The sequence below is a fragment of the Anas acuta genome, chromosome 4 (assembly GCF_963932015.1).
Source record: "Anas acuta chromosome 4, bAnaAcu1.1, whole genome shotgun sequence".
Classification (NCBI taxonomy): Eukaryota; Metazoa; Chordata; class Aves; order Anseriformes; family Anatidae; genus Anas; species Anas acuta.
Window position 1 is genome coordinate 23,230,671 of NC_088982.1, and position 23,673 is coordinate 23,254,343.

At 40.2% G+C, this 23,673-nt stretch overlaps 1 protein-coding gene across 1 annotated transcript; it reads left to right on the forward strand.

The window, feature by feature from the left end:
• The first annotated feature begins 1,692 nt into the window (after positions 1-1,692).
• Positions 1,693-19,421, forward strand: PGM2 (phosphoglucomutase 2). The gene is made up of 14 exons (XM_068680109.1): positions 1,693-1,858; positions 5,784-5,951; positions 6,767-6,873; positions 7,194-7,278; positions 8,909-8,992; positions 9,830-10,023; positions 11,191-11,380; positions 12,163-12,260; positions 13,577-13,757; positions 13,883-13,976; positions 14,884-15,013; positions 17,567-17,756; positions 18,425-18,558; positions 18,808-19,421. The coding sequence occupies exons 1-14, from the start codon at positions 1,802-1,804 to the stop codon at positions 18,908-18,910; spliced, it is 1,815 nt and encodes a 604-aa protein (XP_068536210.1). The 5' UTR covers positions 1,693-1,801; the 3' UTR covers positions 18,911-19,421.
• The last annotated feature ends 4,252 nt before the right edge of the window (positions 19,422-23,673 follow it).

Below are 23,673 nucleotides of genomic sequence, written 5' to 3' on the forward strand. Positions count from 1 at the left end.
CTCATCCTTTTAAGCATGGGACAGAGGGGATGCTTAAATTGTTCCCACTGAAATACTGTTGGAAAGCATCTGAATAGCTATATCCTTCATGTGAGTTCAGATTCAGGACTTGGCAGCAAGTCACCCTCCTGGCTCCAGGGTGTCTGCTCTTCCTCCTAGACGTCACCTTCACAGTGCCATTGTGTTGCCCAGGACCTCAGTCCGTCAGCAATATGCACTGCATCTCTATCATCCCCGGGGATTTCCCGTGACATTGGTCTGTACTGCAGAATTAAGCCAGCTGCAGGAAAATCTCTGTCATTCCTTCCAACTCTCTCTGGAATTACATGGCACCCGGTCTGGCTCAGACGCAGACAGAGGTTGACAAAATCTAGGGAAAAGCTCTTGAACAGCAAGTGCCTTGCCCCTAAAACTCAGCAATCAGACTGCTTTCTCCATTAATACTTTGGAAAGCTGATGCCAGGTGTCATGTTATGCAAGAAAGAGAGTTCAATGTGCTCTGGGCTATTCTGTCCCAAAAAATCAAACTGGCCACATGAGTTTTTGCCAAAGGTTCATTACCAAAGAGCTAGAGGAGAGCAGACTAAAGCAGTGAAGCAACAGATTTTTGTCTGCTTTCCTTTCTGCTGGGTTCCACTGATCTTTCATCTCAGACTTTTTCCAAAAGGGTATCTTAATTGGTATTTATATTGAGCTATACTGTAGATGGACATTCATTAACATTTTTGCAAATGATGTGTAGGATTTTTCTCATTTGCGTGCATTCTGGTAACGTACTACAGAACTTTGAAAGCTTTCCAAATATCTCTACAAATTATTATTTCCATGAAAATTTACAAAGGTGGTACTCATTATTCTAACTATATTTGGTCTATTTTCTATTTTTATTGGTCATACCTGCCATTAATGTCTGATTTATAGTATACATGATAATGCACAGAAATCATACATGGTTTGGCAGATAACAAGCAGATCAAACTTGATGGTGTGATTTATAGAAAATATATTCACAAAGTATTCTTTAATGGGAATAGCATTCACAATAATTAACAAGCTCTTTTCATGAATGGGATTTTGAGTCCTAGAGCGGGAATGGAGTTGGCAGTCGGCTCACAACACTGAGTAGGAGTTCTCGGGGATATTTTTGGGTGGTATCTCCGTAGGGACTGTGTTGGAGCCATGCTGCTGGGCGCTGTCTCTGTTAGCAGCAGCAGAGCTGGGTGCTGTGACTTCCATACACAACTTCCTACGGTTGCCTGGCTGGCAATGAGAAGAGAAACGGAACTTAATGTGGTCCAAAGTCTGAGATCAAACACTGAGGAGGAAAAAAAGGCCAGTTGTGGGTCGGTTCACTGCAGGATTCACCCCGACTTGTGTAAAACTCCGGTTTCTGGAGCGTGCGGGAGCGAGCACCGGGGGGGAGCAGTGGCAGCAGAGCCCCCGGGCTGCTCCCCTCCTTGCCTGCAGGCGCAGGCAGCTCTCGGCTCGCACTTCCCCGAGGGAAGGCTGGCTGCTCTCTAGCTGGGAGCTCTGCCCTCGCACACAAGCGCAGGACCCCGCCGATTTCTGCACCCAACGCACGAAAGCGCCGCTAAAACCCTCAGCCCTCCCCCGCCGCCCTGAACGCCCCGCGGCCGGGCTGAGGGAACCGCGACATGGCGGCCCTGACCCCGGCCTCGGGCGGGGCGGAGGTGGGGCGGCTCGGCACGGCCCGGCCCCGCTGCGGAAGAGGGAAGGAGCGGGGCGGCCGAGGCTGCCGGGGCTGAGGCTGAGGCTGAGGCTGAGGCGGCCGGGCGGCACCATGGCCGGGGACGCGGCGCTCAAGCGGGCGGCCGAGCAGTGGCTGCAGTGGGACAAGGTGAGGGGAGCCCGAGCCAGGCCGGCCCCGGGCGGAGAGGGGGCGACTCGGTCCCTTGGGGGCTTGGGGAGGGAGGCGCTGGGCTCTCGGGGGGATCTGGCAACGGGGGTGCTGTCTGTGTGTCTGTGTGTCTGTCCGTCTGTCCGTCCTGCTGCGGGGACCCGGCTCCCTGTCAGAGCAGCCTCGGAGGATGCCTCGCCGCGTTGCCTGTCTCGGAGTATGAAAGCCTCTGGGTGCCTCCATGCTGCCCTTTGCTCAAACGCGCTTTCCAGAAAGGCTGGCCTCGAAAAGGACCGGGAAACGCAGGGGACAGCATCGTGGTAGGGCCAGCCAGCGCCTGGCGACCCTGCCCGCAGAAACTGAACCTCCGCGGCGGCCTGGTGCCTCGCCTCTTTCTCCCTTTTTCTGCCATCGCCTTAGTACGCAGTACGTCTGTTCCCGGGAAGGTGCTTAAAATCCTTAAAACATCTCTCTGTCCGCAGTTTGGATCTGGGCAGTACTGCACGCAGAAGTAAAACCCTCTGTTTATTTCTATGTTCTACATGTCTAAAGGAACTTTTTGCCATGGGGGTGTTTTGGCAGTGCTTATGTAGCCGCTTGTTGCTGCGTTTCCCACCAAGATTCAGGTCTTCATTTGCTATATGTGGTTTGCATTTTTTCTCTCTGTACATGAAATTAGTTTTCATTGTGGAACATGTTGGCTATTTGTCTCACTTACATTGCTGTCAATGGCTGACCTTTTTTTAAATCAATGTACAATACTGTATAGGTTTTGTGTGACCTACATATTTGTTTCTTTGGTTATTCTTCTGATTATTCAAGACCATCAATGAAAACATAAAGTACACACACACGTATAAAATTAGTTCTAGGTTCTAAAGGCCATCATTGGAAGTACTTCCAATTTGTTGTGATACTTCATTGAAGATTGACAGCTCTATTCCTGTTAATGATGCTGCAGTGCCATACTAACCCCTTGTTCAGAGCTGTTAGGGTATTAGATCAGGTTCTGTGTAATATTTTTTTTTTTCAGTTTAATTGATTTTTTGAGGAAACAGTCTGGTTTTAAAGGGTGCTTTATTTCAGTAAAATAACTTCCTTGACTAATGCTAATTATATTCAAGTTTTCTGCTTAATCAATTCATTTTAATTGGTTATTCCAATTATTTTGTGAAACCCTTGTGAAATTCAGCATCCCTTGAACTATCGTTACCTCTTTGAAGGTTAGCTCTTTGTTAACAGTTGTGTCTTTGACTGCAGTAATATTTGACCAGTATGCAATACCTCGTTGCAGATTGCTGAAAGTATCAAGGTATTGTCATTCATTTCTCAGGGAGCTCCTACAGTAGTTGCATTGAGCAACAGCCTAATCTGATATAACCCTTGTCCATTTACTCTGATATAAAAAAAAAAAAAAAACCTCCATGGGAAGGACTGCTCTTGAATTTGAAGGGAGAAGTTAATTTTTAATGATGATAAGCTGCGTGTTTCTTGCAAAATAATAGTTTGCAAGAGCAAACCCTTACGCATGGAAATGGTCCTGCTGACTTCACTGGAGGTAACAATTACTGTGCATATTACCAGGCTCTTTTCGTCACTGTATTCATTACATAAGTATCATATTTGTAATTCATTCTTTTATCAAACATAAAATTATGGATAGAAGGTAGCTTCTCTTTTTAATAAAAACAAAACTTGTTTAGTCAGAAGCTGTCCCTCTACTTTAAAACCTTGAGAGGACTTTTTACACTGAGGAACCATCTCTAGGGCCTTCATTTAGTATAAATAACTCATATGTAACAAGGTGATGTTTAAGTAAATTGCAGTAATGGATATTAATTCTGTATTATAACACCTGCTGCTGTAGTCAGAGACATCAGTATTCTCAAAATCTTATCCAACTTGTTTGAGAATAGAAAAAAGAGAGAAGCAAAGAGGAATGAAAAAAAGCAGCACCTCACTTCATCCTCCAGATACAATTGGGTCCTTTTATAGAAATTCTTCTGCTCTTAAAAAGTTGTTTTATTTTTGGTTGTTTTTTCCCCAAAACTATATACACTGACATCATAATACTCCTAGAGTTCTGCAAGGCTTGAAACAAAATGGGGAAAATGGGGACAATAGTACGTACATTCAAAAAGAGAAAAAAAAAAAAAAAAAGCAGATTCTTAAGAGAATATAGCCATAAACAATTATAACAGTAATTCTGGAAAAATCTTGTGTCCAAAAAGTCCTGTGTTTGTATTAAACAGTCTTGGGCTGAAATTTTACCATTATGTTTTTATAATGCTTCTAATAGGGCGGGGGGGAATAACACAGAGAACTGAAGGCACACAACCAAGCTTTTTCTGTCTAATTATCAGAATTAAGTTGAGCCTTCTGCAAGGATGGTTCAGTTGCAGCATTCCTGCATTGGTAAATTGCTAATTCTTAAACTGGAATTCAGTAATTCAGGGGTACATAATTGCTTATTGCACCTGGGAAGAACAACTTTTTTCCGTAACGAGTCCAGCTTATTCTGCATTATACAGTTTGCTTATTCACGCAAAGCCTTGTTAGCTTTTTGAGTATTTATTTAAATACCACATTTGCCCTTCAGCAGCAGGTACGTAGATCAGTGATTAGGGCAGGAGGCATCCACAATTTGTAAGCGTAATATAATGTCTAAGAAAAGCATGGTTTGGTTATTAGGTGTTACAAACTGTGGTCTCAGTTTGATGCACAGAAGGCTTAGGCACTTTCATAAAAGTTTACCCAGATGAGTGCTGTTGTGTGTGTTCTTCAGCACTTTCTGGAGATGCAGGGAAGAAAACCTATGGCTTCGTTTGCTCTAAGCATGCCTGGGTTATCCAGGAAATAGTAAAGTCTGACTTTCATGAGGTCATTTGGTTGACCAGAAGTCAAAGCTCGTGATCATTTGGAAATAATAATCTTTGTACTCCAGTGTGAAGTGTGTGTAATGGTGCCGTGACTAACCTGTGGAGCATGCTGCCTCTTTGCATAACGCTGTTGCCTAGTGGCTGGAGTGTGCCATCTGTCCTCTCAGCTCATCAGCTTTCAGGGAGTCAAACTAATGTTAAACTTGACACAGCCCACGTTACTGAGGTGTTGTGGAATACAGGACTTCACTAATTCCAGAAACAAAGAGCTGGTAATAGCTGTATCATGCAAGTAATGCACCAAGAAAAGGAGGAAAACTTAGAAAAGAAACTTTTCACTGTTTATAACAAGCCTGATGAGACTGCACATCACTGCTCTGTACAGTCATTGTATTTAAGAATTCCACCTTAGTAGTCAAGCTTTTATCTTGAGTGTTACCATTCATATGTTTTCAAACACACACATATTTTGTGTCAATTGTTACCTTTATCTTCTGACCAGTCTGTTTAGTTTTGTTACTGCTCTTTCTTGTTAACCAACCCTCAGACAACTATATGTGGTTTTTGTTGTTTTGGTTGGTTGTTTTTAACTCACAGCACTGTGGAAGTAATATTGCTTAGTCATATTTTTTAGTCATGAACCTATCTTATTCTCTACTAGTTTTAGAGTAATTGTGTTCTGATGACAAAAATTCTCTGAACTGCAAAGGCTGGGGTTTGTTTTAAAACAAGAAAAACTTACATTTGACATCTTGGAAATCTTTTCACTTTCCTAATTGATATATATGCTGCTGCCAAAGCAGCATGTTTACTTAAGGAGATAAAGCTAAGTAAGGAGTAGTTGAAATTGTACTGACTTTAAATCCAGAATATGCTGCAAAAGTTCCAGGGTTCCAGAGGTGGTGTGCTGTTGTAATACTGAAGTAATCCAGTAGAGAACATGGGGAAGAATGTTGGTTCTGTTAAGAAGCTTAAAGGTGTTTGAAAACAAACCCCACGAAATTCAGATATTTTAAAAATGTTTTTTGTTTGGTTTTTACCTACAGAATCCAAAAACTTCTGCAATAGTGAAGCAACTGGTTGCTGAAGGAAATGTCGAAGAACTACAGAAATGCTTTGGCTTGCGGATGGAATTTGGCACAGCAGGGCTCAGGGCTGCCATGGGAGCAGGAATTTCTCACATGAATGACTTGACTATTATCCAGACAACACAGGTATTGTGTTCATCATATTATCTCGTTTAGCTGGGTGGATGTAGGAATGGAAGGGCCTCACAACAAGCAAATGGTCATTCTGTGGAAGTACAAGTTTTTTGTTTGTTTTTTTTTTTACTGTTCTCCCAATTTTCAGAAGTCATTTAAATAATTTTTTAGTGCTGATCGCCAAAAATATGCAGAGTGAAGCTCTTAAGCTGGTAAAATAAGTTATCTTCCATATTTGATTTGCAAATAAATTCATACACAGCTAGTTAAGCTAAGGATGAATTAATCCTGGTGTAACAACTGCAAAACAAAACAACACAAAAGAAGCTGGCCAGCATTCAGCTAAACTTTGTGCATGTTGTATGTAAATTTACATAAATGCAGTGAATATGTATGCACGCATGTAGGTACTAAAGTAGATTAGTCCTTGAAATTGCTGCTGCATGGACTGCTGGTGCCCTAAACAGGTTGAGATTCAATTCAGAAAGTGAAATATTGGCCAGTTGTTCACTTCCTCATCTGAGACATAGAAAAACAAAATCATTTCTCAAAATCTGCAGTTCAGACTAATCGTGTTAAGTGTTTCGTTCTGGAGTTGGTTCTCATTTCTGGAAAAGTGCTTAAATGCTGGCAAACAGCATTATATTGATTTGAAGGGTTTTGGTGCTGGTGTTTGTTGGTCCTAGATGAATTTCAGTGCAGTGCAGTTCAGTGAGATGGTGTGTGCTTACCTCTCTAAGACGTGAACATTTTAGTGATTGTCTTTATACAATGATATACTAAATATTATGATTATGCTAATGAAGTGGATTTGTTGTTGTCTTCAGGGATTTTGCAGGTACCTTGAAAAGAATTTCAGTGACCTGAAAAAGAGAGGAGTTGTGATTGGTTTTGATGCTCGTGCCCATCTTTCAAGTGGAGGTAGTAGCAAAAGGTACTGTTTAGATATTAAGTATTTTGTAGACGTCTTACACAATTTGTTATGGCCTTATAACCATTTAGACAATATTTTCTCTTTCTCTAGAATTAATTAATTCAAGGTTTTAGAATATTTTATGTTTTCTTAATACCAAAGCAGTTCTTATAGTTGTGTTTTGTCCATTGGGAATAGGGAGTGAAAACATTTGAATTGCGTATAATATTTGGATTTATTTTATTTCTTAATTGTAGTGGGGGAGAGAAAAAATGTGAATTCTAGGAAATTAATTGGTGAGAAAAGGAATAAATTTCCACATTTTTTGTTCTTGTTAATAGGTTTGCAAGACTTGCTGCTAATACCTTCATCAGCCAGGGAGTTCCAGTTTATCTGTTCTCTGATATAACACCAACTCCTTTTGTGGTAGGTTTTTCTATAACATATTTATATACATACAAATTCTGTGAGATATCAAAAATTATCACATTAAGGAAAACTAGACAAACCGCTTTTGACTTCTTAAACTCTACAGTTTGTTTTATGCTTGTTTAGCTAGATTTGGTTTGCAACATCCACAGCCGTAGACTGAAGAAACTTAGTAGAATACCTATGACAGTGGGCCATGTTTGTATTCGTTCACGCTTTCAGAAATATTTTTTGTAGAAAACATCTCATAGTTTCTAGTTTAATAGAATAATAGAATATCCCAAGTTGGAAGGGACTCTCAAGGATCATTGAGTCCAACTCCTGGCCCCATACAGGACCACCCAAAAATCAGACTGGATATTTGAGAACATTATCCAAATGCTTCTTGAACTCCAACAGGCTCGGTGCCGTGACCACTGCCCTGGGAGCCTGTCCCAGTGCCCGGCCACCTCTGGGTGCAGAACCTAACCCCAAGCCTGACCCTTCCTTGTCCCAGCTCTGTGCCGTTCCCTCGGGTCCTGTCGCTGTCCCCAGCGAGCAGAGCTCAGCGCCTGCCCCTCCGCTCCCCTCCTGAGGAGGCTGCAGAGCTAGATGCTGGGGGAGTCTAAAGTCTGACCAAAACTAAGAAGTTTGAAACTTCTAAAACTTTGAAGTTTAGTTCGTGATTTTCTTTTTTCTTTTTTGGGATATTGAATCCATGGTAGCTTTCTGAAAATACAGGTTGTTAAGAGTGCAGTAACGTTATGCCAGGAGTTACTGAATGTGGCTGCATGTACACCACCTAGGTGGAAATTAGACATGTAGGTGTATGTTACACTTAGGGTCAGTGCTCTAGAACAATAAAGAGAAAAACTTACTGTTACACTACATGTAACAGTTTCTCCTCTGATAACAGTTGTTCCAGTGAAAGCTGCAGAGCGTAGAGGGTTGAAGACTTTGTATGTAGCATTCTTGTATTGATTCAAATTTTGGTAGATACAATGCCAGATTCTTCTTTGTGGAGCAGCTCAAAGCAGTGGTGCAAGAACTACAGTTGATTTTATTTGCTATTAAATAGAAGTGAATTCCAACTGGACCTTTGGTCACAAATAATGCTTTATTTCTGTTATTCACTCCATCCGTTTTGGATTAATTTAGAATAGCTCTCTCCAGAACAATTCTCTTCTACACCATGATGAAGTAGTTGCTCAAAGAACTGCTCTCAAAAGAAGGTATGGATGAGAATGCTGCAGTTTTCATTCTCTTTGCTGTACACGAAGTTCTGTCATGACCCCAACAGACGTTACACTCTTACAGACCTGAGGTATCTCAAGTCATTCTGCAGCAGGCAACACATGCATTCAGCTTCCCTCTATCAAAACACTACTTTAGTGAGCCACAAAGTATCTGAAGCAGTGGTAAATATATATTAATGGAAAGATGCACAAGAAGTGGCAAGAACTAAGGTTGTACCACACAGGGCATAGTGGATCAAGTACTGCTTAGCTTCTGCTTTAGGGAGTCAGTCTGTAGGAATCATATCCTGATGTTTTTATTTAGCAGTATGGAAGTATTCTCATAAGAATGGGAATAAAACCTCCTATAATATTTTTCGTATTCTACTTCAGTTAACCTTTTCTTGTTACAGCCATATACAGTAACTCATCTGAAGCTTTGTGCTGGAATTATGGTTACGGCTTCCCACAATCCAAAACAAGATAACGGTTACAAGGTAATCCCGTATGATCTATTTTCTGGATTCTTTTTGATGGCTTTTTCACATCCATTTTGATGTTTTATCAATTACTTTTTAAATTAACTTCATTTTTGTTGATATTTTTTGTTTTTTGAGCTGCATGTATGCATGACCCAGATGCTGTTAGGTATCTTTCTTTAAATCTGCGGTTTGTAAACCATCAGTAAGAGGAACTATGCCAACAACTGCCAAAAATTAAAACATAATTCTGTTTACACATAAAACGTAAAACATGCTGTTGGATGTGTGGGCGACTAAAAATCAACAACAGAGGACTAAAGTAATGAACATCTTGAAGTTTAGTTGAATCTGTGCTTGCTATTGTGGCAAGGCTGCTGCTGTAGGCAGCTACAGGGGTTTTATGCCTTTCTCTTTAATGTTTTTTGTGATAAATGCATTTCATTGACACTTACTTTTTCAAAAGAATTCTTTTTATATAAAATGATTATATCTAAGAATCATGTGGAAAGTATCTGAAATATCATGGGGAATTCAATATCATCAATTCCAAGGCTAGCAGCCAGACTGATATTTGAGTCTTCTCAGTAAATGAGCTGAACCTCGTTTTGTGGTTCATTATGTATTTCAGCATACTCTGATAAAAAATTAATAGCTTTTTTTGTAGAACAAAACTGGTGTTTGAAATAAAACACTGAGAATATGAACAGAAAAATACTCTGGGTATACTTTAGTTGAATTTACTGTAATAAAATCAAGTATGTCTTGGCCAACAAAAAATTGCAAAGCTGTCCTACATTATTAATACTACATTATTAATGACCAGAATACTCTCTTACCACATTTATCATTTAGGTTTACTGGGAAAATGGTGCTCAGATCATTTCCCCTCACGACAAAGGAATTTCTCAGGCTATTGAGGAGAATCAAGAGCCGTGGCCTCAGGCTTGGGATGATAAACTAATTGACAGCAGCGTGCTACTTCATGATCCATATGCCACTGTCAATAAGGAATATTTCAAAGACATACAGAAACAGTGCTTTCACAGGTAACTGGTGTTAACTCTGCTAAGGTACAGGATTTTCCAGCTGGTATGTCAGCATGGCAATTTAAATTGATCAAACTCAGGGCAGCCACAATTCTGTTGTGTTTTCCAGTTCTGTCTGTGCATTTCTGTGATCTTTTGCAGTAGTTCTGGCAGCGGTGTGGTAACATAGCAAGCCAGTTAATAAAGTTGTTCTGGCAGAAATCTAACCCCACAAAAGCTAGTTTCTGATTATATTATCTCCCTGGACTAGTGCGGCCATGCATCAGCCAAATGCTGCTGGGAGATTGGGACTATTCTGTGTAGCTAGAGGCAAGCTAAGGGTTGGCACTGACTATCCAATTTAATGTTGTTGAATCACGGCCTTAAAATGAGCTGTTAAGAGAGAAGGTGAACCAGGCTTTTCAGACAGTTTTGACAGACGATCTTGCTCTATAATTCTAGCCTTGCATGTGCTCCTGGTAACCTCGGAAGCCTTGCACCAGTGTATTGCTGTCACTTGCTCAGCATAAACTTCACCTAACGAATGAAGTGGATGTTTCTCTTCGAGATTATCAGGTAGAATCAATTTGTGTGTTAGATAAGCAACAGCCTGTTAATCTGCCTATTTGCATCAAAATTTTAACTACCAGTAGTCACCAGTAACTGGTGCTAAAATCTCAGTCAATGTTACTAGAAAGGCAGGCCTATATGAGAAATAATGTTCTTTTTTTTTTTTTCTCCCGAATAGGAGGTAAATGTCTCAGGAGTTTGAATGCCTTTACATGTCTCACATTTTTAGCAATGTAATTTATAAAAATGAATGAGTTCAAATGAGACATGTTCCAGTAGGTTCACTGTTCTTTGGAGATGGCTTAAATGCCAGAGTAGGGGATGTAGAGTCTTACTAGTCAGTTGTATTTGTTTTCCACTCTCCTCCTTTGAGGTGTATAGAGCGTACTGTCTTATTCCAGTGGTTTGCATGTACCAGAACATTAGATATTTCCAGTAACTCACAGAGCTGAAAAGTATGGCTAAACCAATTTTGAAGTCATTACTTCTAAAAAGCAATCTCCTTTAGTTTTTCATGTTAACAGTGCTATAGAATAACGAGTCACATCAGTTCCCAAACATAGTGAATTTTCATGTAGAATATACTGCCATATTCAAGTTTAATCTCTTTTATTTCAGGAATATCAACAAGGAAACAAACTTGAAATTTGTTCATACTTCTGTGCATGGTGTAGGTCATAAATTTGTGCAGTTGGCCTTTGAGGCATTTGACCTTAGACCTCCTTTTGCTGTTCCGGAGCAGAAGGATCCTGATCCAGAATTTCCCACAGTGAAGTATCCAAATCCTGAGGAAGGCAAAGGTGTTCTGGTAAATATATGTATTTATTACTTATCAATATTTATAAATATATGTGTATCTTTATAGTTACAAAGTGTGTCAAGCAACTTGGCTGTTTCCTTTCTGCCAACAGTCATGGCTATAAATATTGGTTAAAAGACTATTTTATTTCTGTTTTTAGATCTTTATATTTACCCAGGATTTTGCTTTTATCATTTCATTAAAATTCATAACTCTCTTCGAACCAGTCAGGTAATAATTAGTTATAACTTTAAACTGTACTTTGTTTTGTTCTCTATCGGAATGTGCAGCGTCTGCACGCAAAGCAAAATAATACAGTTCCTTTTAAAAATTAATAAATAAAGAGTAAAGATCTTCACCGTCAATTTGGAAGAGTTTCTAGTTTATATCTGAAATACAAAGACTAAATTGTTCTCAAACCTCAGTGGCAATCCTGATCATTAGGAGGCTGGAATTTCTGATACAAGTATGATCATTTTATTATTAAAGACCCTATTGGATATAACTAGCTTTTGAATCAGGCTACAAAAGTGGAATGATGTCGGTAAAGTTAAATATCCTGCTCATGCTTAACTGTTGCGAGGCTTATAGCCTGTGAGTTGGTTAAATGTAAATTAAGTGGTTGGGGTAGTGGTTTTTGTTGTTGTTTTGTTTGTTTGTAGACACACATCATGACTTTGGGTGTTTGAGATTAAATAAACCAGTAAAGTTTATTTAAAGTCTGTAAAGAAAGCAAAAATATTATTTGGGAGTATTAATGCTTCTCTGATGTTGCTTATCACTGTTTCCAGACGTTATCTTTTGCTTTGGCTGAAAAAGATGGGGCAAAAATCGTTCTAGCAAATGATCCAGATGCTGATCGACTTGCAGTGGCTGAGAAACAGGAAAGGTATGGTAACAAATGCAAACCATTTTGGACTTAAAGGTCCAATAGATTTGAGGTATTCCGACTACCTGTGTTTCAGAGGAAGATAGAATAGTTTTGTTTTTTTTTTTTTTGGACTAAGACACAAAAATATGTAGTATGAATGAACTCATGCTTTTCAATACATGAGAGAGAGATATAAAATCATGGCAACAGTCCTTGGTACCCAAAACATGAAATGGTTTCTTGAAAGATATCTTCACTGATTGCATAACTGATTTGTCAACCGCAAATTCCAAAAACCCAGCAGAAGGAGACAGTGCAAGTATCCGTTTTGCTCACTAGATAACATGTTTTCATCTGGTACCACCTTCAAAGATGGCAGTTTTTCTTTTTGCATTTTTTTTTTTCATTTGTGTAAAAAAATAGCTACCAGAGTCTGAGAGTTGTTTATTGTAGTTACCACCATTGAGAGTATGGTGCATTTGTTCTGCTGCCTCTTTGCTAATTGTTTAGCCAGCCTTAATTGTCACCTAATTTTTGGTCCTGCATTATTTCCAAATTCCACTGAAGCTTTTTGTACACTAATCAGATAAAAATATAGGCTTCCATAGTATTCATATGTCTGCTTTGCCACAAACTCCTGCTAGAGCACATTCCCTCAGCTCTTTTAGGCTAATTGTTACCATGCATTGCTTAGTGCCTGATGGCATCAATAAATGAAGGAGACCGAGTCTGCTTCTCTTTCACAACAGGTGCTGTTTCTGTAGGTATTCATATTTGCCAATTTGACAGTTTCTCTGTCCCCTTTCGTGACTGGCATTTTTGTGCTATTCTGACATCTGTTTTTTCCTTTTTTTTTTTTCTTCCATTTTTCTTGTTCTAACAATGGGTCAATTGTAATGTATATAATTTTGAACTACTTGATTTCTGTTTCCACTTTTCCTTAATGACCAAGTTGACCAAAACTACTGATTGTTTGAGAATTGTATTTTCACATCTGTGCCATTGATTTTTGTAATCTGTATCTACTGGCTTTTTTCTTTTCTTGTTTTTTTTTGTTTTTTTTTTTTAATTTAAAATATGCTGGAAATATCACTTTCATCTTTGGATAAATTCATAAGCTGGTAAATATGACTGAGGAGTAATATAACTTCAGAATTCTTTGGGGAAGATTTTTTTTCTTAATGGATACAAAATGCCTTGTTACTGTCATTCGGAATTCAAATGTGGTGGGTTTATTTGCTAGTATTCATGTGTGGAAGAACCACTAGATTTTTTTTTTCCAGTACTGTCCTTTGAATTCATATACTTTCTTCTTTTTTTTTTTTTCCCTCCAGCGGTGAATGGAAGGTGTTTTCTGGAAATGAACTGGGAGCTCTTTTGGGGTGGTGGATCTTCACTTGCTGGAAAAATCAGAATAGGGATGCTTGTGCCATTAAAGATGTCTACATGCTATCTAGTACAGTATCTTCCAAAATTCTGAGAGCAATTGCACTAAAGGAAGGTTTTCACTTTGAGGTAAGCTGTTACAGGTTTATTCTATATCCTTTTATTTGCCTTCCTACATAGTGTTTTGTGTCCTCTATCTCTGTCAAACGTTGCTTTTATTCTTAATGTGTTTTTTTTCATCCTCACTGCTGTAGGAAACACTGACAGGTTTTAAGTGGATGGGGAACCGTGCCAAACAGCTCATGGATCAGGGAAAAGCTGTTCTTTTTGCGTTTGAAGAGGCTATAGGTATGAGAATATTGTGTTGTAGAATCCTGTAAAATAGTGAAAGTGGACTACTGCCAAATATAGTTGTGTAGCCAAATGGCCTCAACTTAATAGGAGTAATTGACATCATCCATTTGGCTGATTGATATTACTAGTATGCAATCCTCATCTCTGTTTAGCACCAAGTATGGTGATGCAAGCTAGGTGGATATATTTTCAGTAATGGCCATGTAGACTTGGGCTGCAAATTCCCTACAAGCTATTTAAACACAAAATAAACCAAAAAAACACATTTCTTTAAATGTCAAGTTGAGTATGTGTAGCTGACACTTAAGTTTAAACATGAACAGCATAAAGTAAAAGCTCCTCCAAACAATACTTGTAAACTGGAAAGACATGGGGAAAAGTTATTAGTATGTAAGACAGAGATTGTAAAGCTGTAGTACAATTTCTTGAGTATCTCAGTGCCTGAAGACGAGAGGAAATGTGACTACCTCATGGATAATTACCAGTGTTAACATATGCTACTATGTAAGGATACTCACATTTAAGAGAAAATGCCATGCTTGTATTTTTCCTAAAGTGTGTGTTTCTTTTTATGAGAGTTCCAAAAGTACTCAGGAGCACATGGCATAGATAAGATACAAATAAGTGCTGAAAATTCATTAAATACTTTGATTATTGAAATTAATGTTGAATAGAAGGTAAATAATTTTCAAATCCTAGGCTATGCTGAAAATATTTTTGGTTTAATTCTAAAATGTGTGTAGTATGGCAATACACATTTCTCCTTTGAACAATGTCCATTCTTACGTTCCCCTCCTCCACCGGTGCTACTCTTCTATTCCATACTATCTACTTTTCTTTCTATTTGATTTTCTAAAAATCAAATATGTAAATAATATACATTAAATTTTCCTTTGTTTAGGATATATGTGCTGTCCTGCTGTTCTGGACAAAGATGGTGTCAGCGCTGCTGTTATAACTGCAGAGATGGCTAGTTTTTTGGCAACCAGGAATATGTCTTTGTCTCAGCAGCTGAAAGCAGTCTATGATGAGTGAGTTTGTTTATAATTGTCTATTAATCAGATTTTCTCCATTCCACATACATTGGTTAATAGGACCTGATAGTAACATACGGTACATGAAGAAATAGAAGTATAAGAGTATGGTAACAGTGATCTAGAAAGCTCTCCTATTTCGTGGATATGAATACACATATGACTTGTTTTTATGTCATTTTAAGGTATTAAAAGAATAGAATTACTTTTTTAATTCTTAATCTGTTAATGAGATTTTTTTGTAGCATTTCTGCTTGTCTTTCTGAAGGCTTTCCTCTATTTGAGAAGTTCTGCTCGTGGGCTCTTTCTTGTACATAAGACTGGAGTTTTTTGTCTACTTTTGTTTTTCCCAGAAGTATTGTTGCACTGTGGAGCTCACAGTGCTTCTTGCTTCTTAAACATACTAGATGCACACAAGCATTAATGGCAGAGTGTGCCTAAGTAGCTCTGGCATATTTATGATACTCATTGAAGCCAGCTTGTTTCTGTCCTGCTTGCAGGCCTGTTGGTGATTAAATTAATTCTAGATGGCGCTATAGCTATACTATATCATTCTGGCTTTCATTTTTGGATTAATGGTATGCGTTGGTTTGTCTTTCTGCTCCTGAATACTGATATTTGAGCTGATTCAGCTGAAGTTCTATAACTGATTCTATTTGTTGTATCCAGCTGGATGTCCCTCTGAGAGCTTTCAGTATTAAGTGCTACTTCGTGTTTTTCTTTTAACATATTCTAGGACCTGCAGAAATCAGTAGCTGAGATGGTTATTGGACTTCATGGGGCAGGGCATGTTTCTTATGGAGGTTTGGGGTTTGTAGTTGTTTGTGCTGAAGGAGCAGCACAGGCTGGTGGATATTTTCCACCTCTTCATGTCTGGTAGCATCACTAACAAAGCTGTGGTGGAACCTGAAGAAAGATTCATGGAAAACTCTAGCTTTGGTGCTGCTTGTTTCACCAGTCCTCAGAGCTCTCCTTTGTGTGCAGTACTAGACAAGCTTGTTTTATCAACCATTTAAGAAGGAATCAGGTGGCAAAACCAACGCATAAATTGTGGAATTTATCAGCTGTTGTACATGGTAGTTTAGGTGCATTCATGAAACAGTAGGACAAACACATGGAAAAGAAAATCATGCCTAGAGCTGCACATACAGTATCTGAGTTGAGAGTTTCCTTAACTGCTAGTTCCTTGAGAACACTCTGAAGTGCTCTTTTAAATGCTCTTTTGGTAAACAAACACCTGCTTCGGCTTGCCTTCAAAATCACAAAATTTAGCTGAGTGGAACTTAGCAATGCCACAGTGCTGCTGCGTTAATAGCCACTGAAGAGGCCTCTGAAGGTCATAGCTTCTTTAGCATAAAAGCAGCCTGTAGGTGCACCTCAGAGTAAGGCTGTTCGTGTCAACGCACATGGCCACCATTCATGGGAAAGCTACAGATCTAGGGAAGAAAACAAATCTGTCTTTTTAACAGGTGCTTGGTAACTGTGGGGCTTTTCTTGTCTTGCGTTGGGGTTATTTTTGTTTGCTTGCTTTTGTGGCTAGTATAGTGTTCCACTTTTCTACTCCTTTACTTCTTTTTCTCCTAGTCAGGATTGTCTTGTGAATTGCTGTTGAAACAGAAGAAACTCTACTCTGTATTTTGGAGGTATAGTACGGGGATCTGTTCTCATTGTTACCTCATCCCAAAGCCAAGGTAGATCAGGAAAAGGACGCAGTCCTAACAGGTTCGTTACTTCTTTCAAATGTAGGATAGGCTTTTTTAATTCCCTTGCTGGATTCTCAAGACTGATTTAACAACTATTGATATTCAAGATTTCCATTTAGGTATAAATGTGTTGCTACTTTAGAAGCTTTCCACATTTCTAGCATGAGCATCCTAGTGTTAGTGAAAGCTTCTGCCCTTCAGACTTTCCCTAGCACCAAGGATGCTCATTAACTGTTCATCTTTAGGAAAAGTTCACTTAAAGAAGCAGCCCAGGCTTGTATGCTTTCCAATAACGTGCTGTTTTGAAAAGTCTGTATTATCAGGCAACTTGTTTTTGATGCAGATTCTGCGTTATACTATCTGGCAGCAAATAGCTAATGTAAAGAGGTGATGTTCGGGAACAGTTTAGTTCAACAGAAAGACTTTAATGGGAAAGCAGCCTCTGAAGTTTGCTTGGAAAAAGGTCTGAAATTACTTTTACTCAGAAGAGATCAGCTAGCATCCAGTCAAGGGACCTATTTAGACACATTTGTTTCTCTTCCTGTGGTGTTTAGATCTTCACAAGGCAATAATGGCATCATTTTATTTCCTTCTGATTTCAAAGTAATCTTTCTTATTTCCGATCATAAAGGAAATTTCTGTGCAGAGACCTTTAAGAGAGAAAGTGTGTAAAATAGGGCAATTAAGGTGTCAAAGCCTCTTAAAAAGCGTAACAGGGTGATGTTATGCTACAGCTGGGTGACCATGAGTATAGATTCTTGCTTTATAGAGGGTTGTATAATGTGTGTGGTGTATAACTCTAACAGGAACGTTACTTTTTCAATTCATTAGTATCATGTCTTCACAGATATGGCCTCCATATTACCAAAGCTTCATATTTCATCTGTCACGATCCTAAAGTGATTCAACAGCTTTTTGACAACCTCAGGAATTATGATGGAGAAAACACATACCCAAAATCTTGTGGTAGATTTAAAGTTTCTGGAATAAGGGATCTGACTACTGGGTATGACAGCAGCCAGCCAGATCAAAAAGCTGTAAGTACATTTTTGTTGCACACAATCCTGTATATGTATGTGCAAACACATGTAAAAATACTCTACAGAGAAATACTCTAGAACATGTTGTGTTCAATGTTGAGTCTAAGATGAGTTACGTTTGGGATGATTGTTTTGTTTCAATGGGGAGTAAATCAAGGTTGATTTCTTTTTTCCTTTTCTTTTTCATCCTCTTCTCTGTCATTTCCTCTTCCTCTGCCCTCCAAGGTGGCAGTCTGTAAAGGGAGGGAGGAGGATCTTGCTATAGTGCTGCAGCAATCTTCTGTTAATTTGTGTAAAAAGTGTAAGCTAGATGGTCTACTGAGATGTAGTTTGGGGTTCCTTAGTCTTCCATGAACCATGTTTCTTCTTCCTCCTGGGGAAGCTCCTCATAAAGAAACTCCTGTTCACAGCCAAAACGTTGACTAGAGTTGAAATAAGTTACCCAGCAGTGATATTTAGCAGCAGTTTTACCAGCAGATTGAGGGTAAAGCTGTCATTTGCCTGTTGTGGTCACGAGACCACAATGTTAAAGGAAATGGAACAAAACTTACTTTTAGCTGATGCATTAGTTATATGACATCAGGTCATGGGGTTTGTTTTGAAGTCATTATAGTCCCCTTCTAAATGTTACATATATATAAATATATTCTTCTTACTATTCCTAGATACTTCCTACTAGTAAAAGTAGCCAAATGATTACATTCACTTTTGCTAATGGAGGAGTGGCCACGATGCGAACCAGTGGGACAGAACCCAAAATCAAGTACTATTCTGAACTTTGTGCACCTCCTGGAAACAGGTATTGTCCCTTACAGGGGTAACTGCTGTGGAATAGGGGCTGAGTGGCTTTTCTGCATTGCTTTGGTGGGGAAAGGGCTCTTCATTATTGAATAATACTCCTGTAGTCACCTTAAGAACTTGAGTGTATATATACTTTTATCGTTGATAGGAAATGTTTGTCTAAAACAATATATTAGGCTGTAAATGTTCTTTTTAACTTCTCTACTCTGACAGTGTTTTCTGTGTTTGTGTGGATTTTGTTTTTTAGTGATGTCGAGCAGTTGAAGAAGGAACTAGATGAATTGGTCAATGCTCTTGAAAAACACTTCTTTCAACCAGAAAAAAATAATCTTCAGCGAAAGACCGAGTAAAATAGAAAAATTACTACCATAGTGTTATTTTTGGCAGTCTTAGAAATGCATTATTTAAGAAGTAAGGATTTTTAGGACCAAATATCTGAGAATGCAGACTAAAAGGCTTCTGCTTTTATTAAGATCCATTCTGCATATTCTTAGATGTAGTATCTTGTTATGGAAGGGAAGCATGTCTACCCTTGAAGGACCAAAAAAAAGCCAGTCAGCTTATGAACAAAAAGTTGTCTCTGAATGTATTTCAAACAATACTTTTTTAATTAAATACTCTAAGTAATATCTTGATTTCTGAAATGTAGCCTGTTTGGGCGGGAACTTTTATTTCTTCTGTCTGTGTGTAATCTGATAATGATATGCAACTCTGTCTAGGTTTAGATTTGTAAAGCAAGTGTTCCTGTTAATAAGAGCTGAAAGCCTGTTGTGAAACTTTGGCAAAGTTGGGGGAGTTGTTTCAGAAGCAGTGGTCTTTTGATAGAGTTTTCAGCCCAAATAAACAAAGAAGTCACACGAATTTGCTGGAAAGCTTCTGTTTGCTGTGGGACTACATATCAAACTCCAGGTTGGAGATGCTAAGTGTGCTGAACTTTTCTTCATTAGAAGTGCAAAATGCACTTGGCTTCAATACCATGAACATTTTAAGACAGAATGTATCTGCACACAGCACCTTTCCGTTGCCTCATTGATCTAAGCATAATTCGTTCAACACGTACCCCAGTGTCAGGTCCTGTCCTGCTGTATGCTACATGACTTGCTGCATAACTCCTCATGTTGAATTTAGCACAGGAGTTTCCTTTTCATTTCATGCTGTCGTCTGCACATGCAGAGTCCGAGGTGGTTATGTGGAAGTTACCAGTTAACTTTAGTATAGGGTTTTTCTGCATTTTCAGTATTTCCTTTGAGTATCAGTGTATCTCTAACAGCCCTAGTACATCTTGGGTGCGATCTTGGGTGAAAAAACCTCCTCACTGTAACTACTTGTTCTGTCCCATGACACTGACTAGTTGCTAGGTCAAGCGTAGATCAAATTTAGCAAATTATTCATCAGGAATCAAATCTGTCATTCTGTGCCCAGACTTAACTGGTTCTTTGCTTGCCATCTTAGCTAATATGTGATGCCTGCTTTTGCCTTGTACTCCTTAGAGTTATAATCGAGGATACAAAGAAAGGAGTAGTCCCTGTGTTCTTTGGCTGACATTTCAGCTTTTCTTGGCTGTACAGAGTCGAAGCCAGCATCTACATCTGTCATACTGAGGTCCAGCTGTGTGGCACAGAAAATAAAAAAAAAAAGAAAAGTAATAAGAATATTGAGGAAACAGTGTGTACTGTTAATTGAATCCTAGTCCTTTAGAGCGGGAAGTCAGGAAGTAAGCACTTTCTGTGCAAATAACCTGTTCGCACCCTCCATTTCTTTGTTTCCATTTCTCCTATGGTAAACCAAAAACTAGATAATTTTATTGATATATGTTTGTTTGGTGCCTTGAATAATGCAATCCATGTTCCTAAATAGGACTCTAGGGGTTACTGACTGTAGTAATAACTATAAAGGGAGTCTCAACATTCACCTGAGAGCAAGCGGCCTTCAGTGTGAAATTCCTACACGTATCAACTACTACAGTTTTGTCCTTCTGAAAATGAACTCAAATGACAAATTAAGGATTTAAAGTAAATATATAGGATTTTAGACTTTTTACATGTATATGCTGAAAGTGTAAATCTGAACTGATTCTCAAAAACAAAGTAGAACTTGCTAAGATACTGACACTCGTTGATAAATTAATTGGTAACCGGTCCATTTCCACTTAACCTTGTGGCAGAAAGGTTTTATTTATTATTAAAGACACTTTAATAATAGAGGGGGTAAATGATTAAATTGAGCTAGTATGTGGTGATTGTGTACACAAGTTGGAGGGAAACAGCTCCAGCTATTGACTTAGCTCCAGCCTTGATTTAAAAGAAAAGAGCAGGAGCATAAGAAGCAAAATGTAAGATAGGAGCACCTGATTCTCCTAACTCGTCCTTATTTTGTTCCCCCTGCCATTCCAGGTAGGAATCTTTCTGTCTTGAACATCCGCCCTAGAAGGTATGCTGTCTGTTGGGTGAGTGGGATAACAGCTGATGTAGGGTGTCGTGTTTAGCTGCACCATCGCTTCTGGCAGAATAGGTAGGCAGACAAAGCTTTTAGGGGAGGTGGAAACTGCTTTGATAACTGTGACTTGAATACATTTACAACCATAACTATGTACTGTCCATAAATTCAAGACTTTATTGCTTTATTATCCTCCCAGAGGTCAGGTTCTCTATCCTTGCTTTTTTTCAATAGAGCTAGAAGGTTGCACTTGCTGTGTGCAGCTGGGAACTGCAAAAGAATCTCTGGAGAGCTCAAGAAACCTCTCAGCATCACGAGGGGAGGGCTACACGTGCCGTTCATGCTCAGCCATGACTGTTTTACCCCCCTTGTAGCTGTGATGGGCTCTTTCAGGAGTAATAAATTCTGGGTAGTCATCTACCACCGCCTGATACCAGTTGGTTGCTCCCTGCATGGGACACATGCTACTCTCTAGCCCTCTGTCAGGTTAGCGGGGAGGAGGGGGAGTCGTGAGTGCGCAGTCCCAGAACAGGATTAGGGCGCCCTAGCTGAAGATGCTGGCAATGAGGGAAGTGGAAGGGTGAGTGCCAGGCCAGTACTTGAATTTCACTCTTGGTAGAGTTTAACGTGTGGCTTAACCACAGGCTACTCTTGCAAAACAGCTTCCTGTGCTGCACTGCATCCTGGCCTTCAAAGCAAACGGCCGTGCCCAAGCTCCCAGCGCAGAGCACTCGCTGCCTGGTCAGCCGACAGTGCTCCTGAGGCTGGTATGATTGTGGAATCCAGCCTCAGCCTCACCCCTGTGAACTGGGGTCAGCATTCAGACAGCCCACCCAGCTGTCAGAAGATAGACGAGTAGGGACCACATCTTGTCTGGGGCGCGTGCCATCTTCCAGCACCCTCAAGGCTCTGGTTCCTTTCTGTGTGGCAATCCTGCCCCTGCTATGTTTGGCCTCAAGGCACAGTGCGGCTGGGTGCACTGCTGCTGGCCTGGCTGGCCGCGTTGCTCAGCTGGTGACATCCTTGGGCATGTGGGGTCCCACGTTTAGGTGCCAGAGAGCCCTGCCTGAGGCAGGGGCGCTTTGTGGATCTGTACAAGCCTGCAGTCCTGAGCTGCTTTTTGTTTTGCACTTGTAAGGCAGCAAGTCTTGCATTCCTTTTGTTACAGAATGTGACAAAGGACTCTTTCCTAAATTCATGGGGAAGATCTGAACACAGTAGGGTTAGAGGGCCTGATTACTTATTTATTGTAATTATTTTCTGTGTTTATGTGAATATCTACATAGGCTAGAGAGGTGTGTTTTTTTCACATCTGCCTTTACAAGCCAAGCACACACCTGGCTTTAGCTAGCATTTTCTCTCTCTAGGAAAGCCATCTGTATTCAGCCTTGGTCAGAGTCCACCAGGTGCCTCGGTCCTGAGGGATGCTAAGGAGATCCAGATGGTCAGCTCTGTTGCTCAGCTTCCTGTGACAGGCTGGGTTTCCACTGAGCTGATGCTGTTATTTGGGGGAGGATCTCCATGGCAGAGTTCCAGCTACACGTGCTAATTGCTACGTCTGTCCTGCCCTGAGATCTCCCAGCCAGTTCAGCTCTCGTGGGCAGGCAGTCCCTGACCATGCTGGGATTACTGGGGTGAGTGGGTGCCTGGTTCTGCCATCATGCTTATGGTGGGACCACCCTTGTCACCATCCTTTAGTGGGGAACCTCCTTGTTCCTCCCTCATCTTCCACCTAACTGATCCCCTGAGCTGGTTACCTCTGCACAGTGGGACTGATTTACTGGTATCAGCCCGAGACCCCCTTTTTTAGGTTATGCAAGAGATCTTACAGAGTGGGTGAATATGGTATAAGGCAAGTTGTGAAAGGACCATTACGGACATCCCTCAAAGGCCTATGAGAGGTTGTGTGATGGACACTGAGGGGCTGCACTTGGAGAACTCTCCAGGTGTCTTTTAGACTGGAAGTGGGGCCAGCAATGAGCAGGCCTGCACTTGGACAGCCTCTGGGTGGCTTCAGAGCATCCTCAGAAGCAGTACAGATACAGGCTCGACCATCCTTTTGACCATATCATCCTGGCTGCCTAGGGGCAGGGAAATTGCTTGCTCCGTTCCTTGCTCTGTTCAAAACAGAAGTTTAAACCTCTTGGGGGTGGAGGAATAAAAACGCTGTTTTCTCAAGTTGATTGAACAATTACAAATTGCAGAATTACAAGATGAAACTTACTGTCAGTGGGGTCTGTCTTGCATTAGAGGAAGAGGATCTAGAGCTGCAATGAAGAACTGTACCCTAAGCAATAGGAATACACCCAAGAGCAGTCAGCATTGGGCACTGGAATGGGCGCTGAGCTTGAACCGTTTCACGGCAGGTCTAATTCCTCCATCAAAGGGGCGTGTAAAGTAACGAAGCCAATTTAGACAATACAGCAATGATTAGTCCCAGGACAGTCATTAAAAACCAGACAAACGTAATTTGCGAGCAACCACCCTTGAACTCGGAGCAGAGGCACTAATGTTTTATCCAGAAATGGCAATTGCCAAGACAGGAATAAAGAACACTTGGAGTCTGGACAGAGCCCAAGTGTCAGGGAACTCCTGGCTGCTTCCAGAGAGAGACGCATCCCTGAGTTACCAAAAGCATGTAAAACCAGCCTGATTTGTATAACAGATGAATACTCAT

Excerpts from the sequence above, each read along its gene's own strand:
- PGM2 (XM_068680109.1), top strand. The coding sequence starts at position 1,802 with ATGGCCGGGGACGCGGCGCTCAAGCGGGCGGCCGAGCAGTGGCTGCAG. Across the intron at positions 6,874-7,193 it reads AGTGGAGGTAGTAGCAAAAG|GTTTGCAAGACTTGCTGCTA; the intron begins GTACTGTTTAGA and ends TCTTGTTAATAG. Across the intron at positions 12,261-13,576 it reads GTGGCTGAGAAACAGGAAAG|CGGTGAATGGAAGGTGTTTT; the intron begins GTATGGTAACAA and ends TTTTCCCTCCAG.